Below are 11,606 nucleotides of genomic sequence, written 5' to 3'. Positions count from 1 at the left end.
TGTTTGTCAATGTTCTGTGCCATCGCCGTCCCAGGCTGGCGGCCCTCTCTGTGTGTGCGTCTCTCTTGCGGTGTTTTATGGGCTGTGTGCTGCGGTGCGCTGACCTCACTCTCACCCCGGTGCCACCCAGCCAGTGCAGGACTCAGGCACCATTGGCCCCTGCCAAAATCCCACAGCGCCACATCTGCTATCCATAAACGCCAGCCACTCTTGCTCTCCATCTCCTTCTCACTCCCTTCCATCCCCATCCCCCTCCTCCTACTCTCAAACATATTTGCTTATTCTTGTTTTCCCAACTGAGTGGCATTTAAATTATACTCCTGCACAATCTCTGTTTTACATTCAATTTAAACACTCAGTGGTTCTCCTCTTATCTCTTCCTCCCCTGCAATCCATCTCCCTCTGTTTTTTTTTTCATTCTCTCTCATTCATTCTTCTTCCAATGGAAAAATCTTTCACCCATTATGTCTTCAGCGGGATCCAGGTGAAAAGGGGGCTTCAGGTCAGGGAACCACCAGGGAGAGGGAGTGGTGGAAGAGTCTGTAGGAATGAAGGAGAATAACAGCGCAGACGGCACACATACACTCTCCATCTGTGCCATAAAGGCCCATAGAACCTCACTGTCATCTGCATATGGCAGCATGCATTGCAGCGTAAATTATGGTCGCTATGCATTCGCTCACCAGTGATAATCATCCCTCACCATTGCCAGCGATTCTGAATGATGGCAGCCAGAGGACAGTAAAGGCTGCAGTTGTTGAGGATATACTTGAGGGAGATAATATTCCAACACGAGGTTTGGTTTGAGCTAAATGATGAGAAATAAAAGATTGCAATGACAGTATTTACAATGAGAGTTTAGATGCGGGTTTTCGCCACTGCCTCCCTCGTAAAATCACAAGATGCTCTGACTTTGGGTTTAGGCTGGAATTTAGTTCAGTTCAGTGTTTTTCTTTTTCGGTGCTACTCCGCAACACTGCTAAGGATGCATTTAGTGCCTAACAAAAATGTTCTGTGTTTGAGAAGTTATTTCATGGGTTGTCAACCTGAGGCTATAAATAGTAGGCAATGCCATTACGTCTGTAATCATTAAAAACATCCCAGACTTGTCAAATTGCCTCAAAAAGGCATTTAACACTTGTCAAACTCTTACTCTGTGGAAACCATTTTCACTAATACTTGTTTGCCATCTAGTGGCTACTGAGGGACCTTTTTATGGAAAATGCTTTAAGAACACTAAAACAAGCACAGAACTTATATATAGGCATTTAATTGTCAATTGAAGTACAGAGAATTAATATCCGAGTATCCTGTGACACAAGCAGTCAGTGTCATGTTATGCTTCCATTGCTTTCAGTTCATAACTTCCTGCCTCTACTCCATGTCAATGTCACAGAGGGCCGGTGGCTGCTCTCTCTTGACCCAGGGCAGAGGGGCTGGGACATAAGGGTCGTAGGTCCAGTGCGGATACACCCTCTTATACAGGTTCATCAGCACTGTGTCCTGAGAGCGCAGCTGATTGTCAAATACACACTTCATGTGGCCGTGAGTACCTGCGAAAGCACACAAACAGAAGTGAGTCATAACATACTTTGAGACAGTGGTACCTAACGTTCCACATTTTTTAAGAATGTACTTTTTCCTTTTTCTCCCCAATTTAAAACTAGACCAGCTAGTACATTTTGTTACAATTATTCAAAGTCCTTATATTTTCTGTATCTTTTATTTTAAAGTCTGTATATTTTCTGCCCAGTTAAGGTTTAAACAAAAAAAAAGAATTACCAATATTGTTTTAGCAATATTATTGCTTTTACTGCAATACCACAATACTGATTACTTTTGTATTTATTATGTGTTTATTTTTATTGCCATATCAGCATCTATGGCTATTTTTATGGCAAGATAAATGTATTTTAAAAGAAGATTTTTTTTCCCTTTTATTTCTGATTGTGATAATTATTTTATAATTAATAATAAAATTACTATTACTACTACTACTACTAATAATAATAAATATGCTTAATTAAATACACAAAATAATTTTTGTAATTATTCTTTAAAAATATTATGACTTAATGATAATGATAGTTTATTATATTATTAAACGTAATTATTTTATTAATAATAATTAATAATTGTGGATTACAAATAATAAACCATTAATAAATGTTGAATATGGATTAAAATCTTTGAGCTATGTCTTACTGTTCAAAACGATAATAAATGTTAAGTTCATTAAATGTTTTTCTCCATAATTAATATTTTGTTTTTACCTAATGCTTCCTTAATGTGTCCTCTTCGTCCCCATTTTGTACGTAGTTCTACTGGCTTAAACCACAGAATATCATCTGCAAAAGAGAAATGCTTTGTGTTGGACTCAATCATTGTTAGCATTCTACGCACACATCTAAAGGTAAACAGGAAATGACTAATGCCTTCCTTCTCACCTCTGTTGAAGAACATGTAACGGACCACAGCAGAGCGCCGATTGATTTTGAAAGGGTGTCCGCTCAGCACGATTCTCTTCAACACCACACGCTGAGGATCACAGCTCAAAAGAGTACCTGTGGCCACCAGGTCCTGCATACCTGCGGTAAAGGTAAAACAAAAAAGCTGTAGCACATGCTGCTGTACTGGTGAAGGCAGTTCTCTTTTTGAGTTAAAATGTTTTGTATGATTCTCCCCACCATTGTCTCTCTGTTTGAAGACCAGAACACCGGTGGTAGGGAAGGTAATGGGGGCATAGACAGACATCACTGTAGGAGCATCAGAACGCAGAAACCGCTCCATCTTGTGTTTATCAGCTGAAAACAGAAAAAAAAACTGATTTAATATCACTAAAGGCATTTATTGGGACTTAAACCTTTCAGATACATTATGTGAACAGACAAAAAAAAACTTTTTTAAAAGGATAGTTCACCCAAAAATAAAAAATCTTGTTACTTTGAGTCTGACAATTGACACACGTTCAGACACAAATCAACCATAGTCCTGGACTTGACAGTCCTATAAAGAAAGACCTCTAAATATGAAGAATGTGATGATCTCTATAGGCTGTTATTACCAGAAGTGTGCTGTGAAAAGATGGCTGAAGCTCTGAAGCGTCTGAAACCGCACTGAAACACCAGGTCTTCTTTAGACTTGATTGGTTCTGTGTTGCTCGGGTGCTGCCGCACCAACATATGCATCACTGACATCTGCAAAACAGACAATTGTTTCAATACTGACTACAATTACTTGTGAAAGAATGCATTTAAACCAAGCGGCAACCTTCCGGTCTCTCTTATATTAAGCCTTAAAGTTCAGCATAATTAAGGGCGTGGCCACTTGAGTGACAGGTGGATTGCCGCTGCTGTCACCGGCGTCGAGCTAGGTGGGTGTGGTTTCAGCAACCAGCTCCCGCCTCTTTGCCCATTTTCGATTATCCATGTGACGCGCTTCCAAGATGCCGACCGCCGGCTCCGCCCACTTTGAGCTTCAAAACTGCTCCTCAGAAACCTACGGGTGACGTCATGGACACTACGTCCATGTTTTTATACAGTCTATGATTTAAACTGAGCAGTACTTCAAAACTGAAACATTGTTAGTAAATTTAACCCTTTGGGAAATTTTTATATTATAATATTTATAAGTAATCGTTATAAAAGTGTTTTCAAGAATCCTCTAAGCTGTAAGTACCTTCTGTTCATGTGGTAGCAGCGACACCAGAACTAATGGTTTGCCGGTTTGGAAGCTCTCCATTGCTGAGGGAGGAACGTCCAAAATATGAAGTGTCACATACCAGCCTACCTGCAGGAATAAAAGGTGGACATTTCCAAATAAATTCCTAGGGTAAACAGTGAAACACCAACGTTTCTGGGACAAACCCACAAAATCTGTTATATTTGTGAGAACTTTCTAACCAACACCCCTTTCACTCCCTTTCCCCCCATACAAACCATTGCTCCTTCCTCCTCGTTAGCGGCATCTGCTAGTATTCTGCGACGCATGCGCTCAAAGTTCTGGAACTGATAGATGCGTGAGTAGTCGAGAGGCAGATTCTCCAGGGGGTCCCATGGGGAGGAACGGAAACTCTTCAGACCTCTGAACTTCTGGAACCTGAACATACAGAACAGAGTAGTCAGCAGAGTAGGAACCTTGGCTGCTGAAAATTTCAAGAAAATAGTTATTTGAAATTGTATTAATACTTAACAATATTACTGTTTTATATATATTTTTTTTTTTTTATTCATCATATCAACCGATTTTACTGGATATTTAATCATGTGTGCTTATTTAAACTATTTGTAACATTTAGATTACCTTTAACATCATCTAATACTCATTTAATCTTTAAAGACATTATTTTTTTTATATTTAATAACACATAGCAGATATCCAAATGATTATCCAAATTTTCATAGTAAACATTAAAATATTGTGATATTTTAATTCAATATTTATTTTTCAATTATTTTAACCAAATAGTACTGAATTTTAATACTGGCTATAACATGAAAATAATTATTGGTTTATTGGTAATGGGTCATTTTAATATCTGCTCACCTCTAAAAGCACTGTATGGAAAATATCTCATTTATAACTAATTTTTGAGTTCCACGCACAAAACAAAAACATGAGTTGAAACAACATGAGGGCAAATAAAAGAAGATTTTAATTTTTGTGTGAACTTTCCTTTTAAAGTTTCAAACTTTAACTTTTCAAAGATGCATGGCTAGAACTGTCCTGGGTCTTACCGTGTCTTGGCTGAGACATCTAGGGGAGTGTCAACTTCATCGGGGAACATCTCATTAGCACGTGCCTCTCTGTATCTCCTCAGGCCTTCTCCCTCCTCGGCCTCATCCATGCCTTCGTCATACTTCTGATCGGCTCCGGTGCGTCCGGTGGAACTGATCTCCTCCTCTTCTTCTTCTTCTTCTTCTTCTTCCCCGTCGTCATCGTCTCCTTCAGAAGCGCATTCAGACCCAGCATCCTTAGAGAGGAAGAAAAGCATGTAAAAACATTTCTCTAGAGACATACATCCATGTAGAGTCTAGCAAACCCAAACAAACCATGCCATTTCTTTGAAGTCCACTAAACAGACAGCCGAGTGACCGAGATGGGGAAAAGGACAAGACATACCGCTGGGGTGCATTAACCCCCCTGTGGGGTCAACCTGTAGAACAATCGCAGGTGCAGTAATAAAAATAATCTCTGTAATCATCTGTAGTACCACTTCCCTATTGTTAACATCTTGCATTGAAAAGTCTCCTTTGGTGTGCCCCAAGACTTCAAACGCATGCTAATTATGATTAAAGAAAATAAATGGACCAGAGCTTCCATACATGTCAAGCTTCCCCTTGTTCTTTCAAGCCCAGCTGGTATAAATAAATGACCACCCCCTCCGCAAGTCTCGACAGGAAGTTCTGTCCAAAGAGCAGGAAGACAGAAGGCTTCTCTCGGGACTCCCTCTCCAAACACTATTGTTGCGTGGAGATGCCTGGCACTAAGGCCAAGCAGCAGACATTGAGAAAACAAACAGTGCCTCTCCACCAGAGCGCACAGTCACGTATGCACTGTTCCGCCCGCGCCGTGCCCATCCTTCGATTTTATTTAGACCTTCAATCATTATCGGGCAGTTAGATGCACTTGGGTTTAACCCGCTTTTGCCAAGCTCGCTCCTGATTGGTCACTTCCGCTGCCACCTCGCAGGCTGCCATAGCAACAAACATACATAACAAAGCCTGCTTTCTTCCCAGGGTAGGAGGTGTAATTGTTCATAGAATAAAAAGAAACCTACAGTCAGGCATGTGATCAGCTAAAGACAAAAAAACAATGAAAACATGCCCCCCCCCCCATCCCAAGACTATACAATAATAATAACAAAATACAATTTTTCCCCTCCAATTTACGCAATTCATTTGGGTCATGCATATCAGGTCAAAAAAATCTGAAAATCTGTTTTAGTATGAAAAAACAAACAAACAAAAAAACACATCCCTCATCTATATGCATGCTTTTTTTTTTACAGTTTCCGTGTAATTTATTTTGGCTGACCACCCTTAATAGTTTCCTGTTTCTAGGTATATGGTTATGGCAGAGGATGTGCTCCTCTAAAGGAAATGCTTCATCAAAAACCTGTGACTGGCCTGTGTCAAAATAACAAAAACTCACCTGAGATTCATCATCACCATCCATTTCATCTTCCATCATTCCATCTTCATCATCATCATCCCAGCTGTCAACATCATTATCCTCCTCCTCCTGCTCAGCATCATCAATGATCCATGTGGCCTGGTAGTCAGAGGTCCCCTTTGGTACCTTCATCACTCTCCTTTTCTTTCTGGCCTCTAAATATGAAGGAGTAGATCACTTCAACAGTTTGCAAAATATCAGTATTGTCCATAAAGAGATTCTAAATATTAATTTTTCTATCTATCCATTTAGGTCACTAGTATGCATTCTTGCTGCCTACTGCTGTTGGTGGGTTGCACTGACCACAAATGAGATGTACTGCCACTAAAAAAAGATCTCACTCTGTGTTGACAATCAATCAATTTTCCTGAGCTAAAAACAAATATTCTGGAGGAGAAAAGTCTTTGCATATGAGTTGCAGCAGTGCATAATACATCATATCATGAACAAGATGAGAAGTTATCAATGCATGATCTGAACTCATTCAGAATGCCTTCAAATACATCCCTGTATGTGGGCAGACACAAATCATATAGAACAATGTACCACTCACACTAATATTAACTTTTCAGTCTTGCTGACACTTGACTAAATTATCTCACAAGAGATGGATCGGATGTATTCATTTCTATTGGTTGCCGCAACATTGCATTGCAGTCACTGGACACTAAAAAGAAAAGACTTCTGGATTGATATCTGATTTGATGCTGTCAGTATGCAATATTTTATTATTATTTTTATACAATTATAGTATAATTAATATTATAAATTAGCATTTATGTTTTTGGCTTTTAGTTTAACTTTAGGTTTTTTTTTGTTGTTGTAATTTTTAATGTGACTTTTCATAATTTTTGAATTGTTCTTTTTTTATTTCAGTTTTAGTTTTTATTTATTTCCAGTAATGTTAGAGTTTCAACTTAAACTTATTTCAGTTAGTTGCAAAGGCAACATTTCAAATTTTCATTTAAAGTTTTTCACCTAATATTTATATTTTATTTCAATTAACAATGTTTTCAATAGTTTTAATCAGCAATAATAAACCTGGTGTGAACAGGGTAGTACCTTCTGCCTCCTCCAGCTCTGCTTCTGTGGGCCACGTCTGCTCCCCATCCATGGGATCCACTTCTGCCTCCACCTGCAGGCTCTCCCTCTTCTCAGGGTCTGCTTTCATCAACACCCGAACATCCCCTTTCATATCCCCATCACCACCATCCTATAGGACACGTACAAGGAAAAATATATAACATCCTAATCTTAATAAACAAACATCATACGATAAATCAAGTAGATACAACAAAAGATCGGTCTTCAGCATCGAGTAAGTAGTCAGTCCACAATGAAAGTGAAAATGTTACATGACAGCACAAAATCACAGGCATCCAGAACATTGATTTTTAAGAGTCATATGGACCAGGATTTTAGACCAACGAGTTTTAAATTAATTATAAAAGTGTGATTTCTAGACCTGAAAAACTCATGTAAATTAATAAAATCTTAAAATACCATAGGCATTTTTATAATCAATATACTTTTTTCCTACTAAGCCAAGCTCTAAAATATCTCATCAAGTAGAAATTGTGAATAAATCACTTTTTAAAATTCTGATTATTAATTCTTCACACCAGTAATAATTAACACTTCTAATTATTCATTAACCCAATAATTAAGGGGACCGTTAATATTAAGGGCATCATTAAGCCTTCATTTTAAGGAGGAAGGGGGCTTCAAATATTGTTGTGGCCTTGAAGTCAAAAAGTTTGTGAACCACTGCTTTTATCGCTTGCTGCGCCTGTTAGGATATAGTGTTGAACTTGGAATTAATGAAGAGTGAATAATTGCATAAACAAATTGCACATTGATAAATTACAAATCATCTTACATGAAATGATGAACAAATAAATTACAATAAATCCTTATAAAATCTCTCAACAAAAACGTAGCCTCTAACCGTCATCTCTACATCTCGTCCTGGCTTCACGGGGCGAGGAGCTGCTGTCACTATGGGTAGAGGATCTGCAGGAGCATCGATCTGGCTGAGCTGAAAGTCTCCGTGACCCGTGATATGCACCAGCCTGTTGACTTGCAGAGGACAGCCTCGAATATATCCTGACACACTGAGGGTCCCTAACCCTGTGGCTGGGCTCCCTGTCCCATCCTGGCTGGTGTTCGGTATATATGTGGCTCTCTGAGCCAGCAGGTGTGAGCGGCGAGAGCGGAAGCCCAGCCGTCTCTGTTTCTGTGCTGACAGGTGCCTCAGCAATAACGTGGCATCCTGCTCGCTGTCCACAGGGAAGAAACGCGGTTCTGGGAAAAAAGACTCTACCAAACGGGAGAGCGCTCTCCGAGACTCGGTGCGTTTCTTCACCGCTAGATCAGCCACTCCCTGACACACCAGTGCTGCAGGGCAAAGAGGAAGAAGAATTGATTCTGGTTGGTCAATTGTGACATTCTATTAAATATCGGTGCATAATGACTGCTAAACTCTATAAACGATCTTACCATGACTTGGCAAGCCCTGGGTAAAGAGACAAGACAGGCAGTAGTCTCCATAGCTGTCCCAACCTTCAGTTGACTCCAACACAAACACCAAACTGTCTGCAATCTTTGCCACATCCAGGAGTGAATGCAAGTCAGCTGGAAAGAGTCAAAACAAGATAGCCCCAAAAAGTATGTACCTTCTTAAGCTACACACACTTGAAATATAGAGAAAAACATAACACAGAAAATATAACACAGATCTCAACAAATTAGAATACTTCATAAGACCAATAAAAAAAACATTGTTGTTCACCGACAAGCTGCGCAAAACCACGATCATATTTTGCGGATGTTTTGCGCAGCTTGTCGGTGAACAACGGCTCTGTGTAGTTAATGCTGCTCCATGTGAAAGCCCGCAGGTGATGGAGATTTACCGCTGATTAAAGAATGGCTTTACTGACAAGATGCGCTTTAAATATCGCATGCGATTTATCGTGCAGCCCTACTGTGTGCATTGAATTTATTTAATACACGAGTTTCACAATTTGAGTTGAATTACTGAAATAAATAAACTTTTTCACGACATTCTAATTTATTAAGATGTACCTGTAGTGTATATTATATATAGTATCTCTATATTGTGCATCCCTAAACACAAGCACACTTTTCAGGCAAATCATTTCACAAAAATGTTAGTAAGTTCACACATCTACCATTCAAAAGTTTGAGGGCAGCAAGTTTTGTTTTTTTTTTTGTTTTTTTTTTGAGGGGTGGGGGGTAATATTCATTAAATTGATCAAAAGTGTCAGTGAAGACTTTTATAACGTTATAAAGATTCCTATTTCAAATAAATGCTGATCTTTTTGAATTTCCTATGCATCAAAGAATCCCGTGCAGCACAAGTGTTTTCAACATGTGTTTCTTGAGCACCCAATAAGCATATTAGAATGATTTCTGTCGTGGCACTGAAGACTGGAGTAAAAGCAGTATAGTGTCAGACGTTAGAAATTCCACTGTGCATCATTTGCATTTATTTACCCGTGTCTGGCCTGTAGAAAATTAATCTCTGTTTAAAGCGGGGGAGAACAAGACCAAAACTGTCCTTGGCCCCAGTGACTCCTTGATCTTCATGCACGACACCACCAACTCCTTCACCTCTCAGTATTTTTGTGACAGCTCCAGCATCCACTCCTGAGTGAAGAGCTATGACTGCCACAAGATGAGGGGGGCCATCCCTGCTGCCCAGTTTCCTTTTCTCTGTCAGCACCTGCCATCATCATCAACACCCAAAAAGAGATGAGTAAGTCAGCTAATGACCAGTCTGTAAACCCTGTAGAAGACTATAATGTTTACTTTACCGAGTCTTTTTTGTTGCGCCGCAGCTGGTTGGCTTTGTTTCTGCGGTCCATTTTCCTCCCCTCTCTTCTCTGTTTCTTGGTGAGAGCCATGACAGCAACCCTACCTAATTTGATTAGGAGTCATGTTTACTTTGTTGCACTTTACATTAATACACTTCATAATGATTACGGCACAGAATTGATCAGCACATCACATGATTTTCTAAGCATGAATTGTGTCTATGAGAACCCTTTATAGCCCCTCGGGGGGGGCCTCTCAGCCTGGTCAGGCTTGTTTTCTAGAGGCTTTGGCACTTCTGAGCTGCTCAGGCTGAGAGACCAGCTTAAATCAGTTAAGACCATCAAGCATCTTAGGCTGGCAAAAGTTGTTTTTGTCAGCAGGGGTAAAGTTAAACGTATAAATTGCATGCATAGAAAAACTTTAATATAAAGTCTCATTGATCACTTCTCGGGTCTTTAAACACGTGTTCAGCTAGACAGGCACTGCCCACGAGACGGATCGCGCGTGTGTATTTATTAATAAACTCATCAGACATACCCTTGTTCTCCCGTCCGATCTCGCCTTTAGTTCGGTGTTTTCCATGCTTGTGCTGTTTGTTTTTCTGTTTATAAGCTCCAGGCCTGTGCGCCTGCTGTTGCTCGCCTCCTGCAGCCATTTTCTGTCATGCCGCACATGTAAACTTTAATGACGTCATATCCACGCGCCTGACTTTCCTTCTGCAGAATCGCCACTGACTAATAAAGTGCGCGCGTGCCACCTACTGTTGATCAGCCGCATCACCCTCCCATAGATACAAGGGACGCAGGGCTGTTAATCTTTTTTTATACGATTTACTAACATCTCTAGTGAATCTCATGGCTATTATTATTTTTAATCCCAAAAATTTAGCTTAAAGGAGATGAAGCCTATTTTTTAGGACTAATAAGATTTTTAGCATTCTGAAATTATTTTTATAACAATGCAATAATGTGGGGGAAAAACATTACTGTTTTTGTTTGTTAATATATGATTTATATTGTAAAGTGCTTGTAAAGTATTTAAAATCAATTGTTTGTATGCATTATGGTAGTTTTCCAATGTATGCTTTTTTATTAATATGAAATCTTACAAATATTATATTATACAGGATATGTCTAGCTTTTTTATTTCTTAATAGACAAACATAGATGCACACATGTTATTTACAGCATTAAATATGTCTGCAAGCTGTCAGAGCTGTGGTGCAGTGGGTAGTGCACAATTCCATGCACATTGAATCCAGCATCCTGATCCCTTCTTTATTCTCATTCCATTGCCCTAAAAATAAAAGGCACAAAACCCTGTAAAAAAAAAAAAAAAAAGACTGTGAGCTGGATTTTACAGTACATGTACATTCCCTTTTTTCTCAGGAAATCCTGGGAGGTATAAAGCGCACATTAATTTCTCATTACCATCAATGCAGGACAGCTTGTCTCATGTTTTTTTTTTTTTTGAGCAATTTAATTTCAGCATGGTTTCTGATTGAATCATGCTCTTGAGTTGTATTATTTTATATAAAAACCATAAAACAAGAAAACAAATGATGCGTCCTCCATTCATAGCCATAGCCATTTTTA

General features: G+C 39.2%; 1 protein-coding gene across 1 annotated transcript; it reads right to left on the bottom strand.

Annotated features, from left to right (window-relative positions):
* Nucleotides 1-1,267: 1,267 nt before the first annotated feature.
* On the bottom strand, nt 1,268-10,741 carry LOC107744794 (pre-rRNA-processing protein TSR1 homolog). The gene is made up of 15 exons (XM_016558620.1): nt 10,549-10,741; nt 10,011-10,114; nt 9,691-9,919; nt 8,674-8,808; nt 8,123-8,571; nt 7,237-7,387; nt 6,154-6,329; nt 4,737-4,972; nt 3,939-4,098; nt 3,679-3,789; nt 3,065-3,197; nt 2,688-2,804; nt 2,448-2,588; nt 2,274-2,348; nt 1,268-1,553 (listed from the first exon to the last, which is right to left on the bottom strand). Exons 1-15 carry the CDS (start codon nt 10,664-10,666, stop codon nt 1,375-1,377), a joined length of 2,514 nt encoding a protein of 837 aa, XP_016414106.1. The 5' UTR covers nt 10,667-10,741; the 3' UTR covers nt 1,268-1,374.
* Between the last annotated feature and the right edge of the window lie 865 nt (nt 10,742-11,606).

Source organism: Sinocyclocheilus rhinocerous, unplaced genomic scaffold (genome assembly GCF_001515625.1).
Source record: "Sinocyclocheilus rhinocerous isolate Xijiao unplaced genomic scaffold, SAMN03320098_v1.1 scaffold738, whole genome shotgun sequence".
Taxonomy (NCBI): Eukaryota; Metazoa; Chordata; class Actinopteri; order Cypriniformes; family Cyprinidae; genus Sinocyclocheilus; species Sinocyclocheilus rhinocerous.
Note: the sequence above shows the minus strand (reverse complement) of the source record. Positions and strands in the feature narration are given on the sequence as shown.

Bases quoted from the DNA above. Each gene is read 5' to 3' on its own strand.
- LOC107744794 (XM_016558620.1), bottom strand. From the start codon at position 10,666: ATGGCTGCAGGAGGCGAGCAACAGCAGGCGCACAGGCCTGGAGCTTAT. The intron at 9,920-10,010 runs GTAAAGTAAACA...TGATGATGGCAG, and splicing joins GGCGCAACAAAAAAGACTCG to GTGCTGACAGAGAAAAGGAA. The intron at 1,554-2,273 runs GTAAAAACAAAA...GTGCTTTCGCAG, and splicing joins ACACATTAAGGAAGCATTAG to GTACTCACGGCCACATGAAG.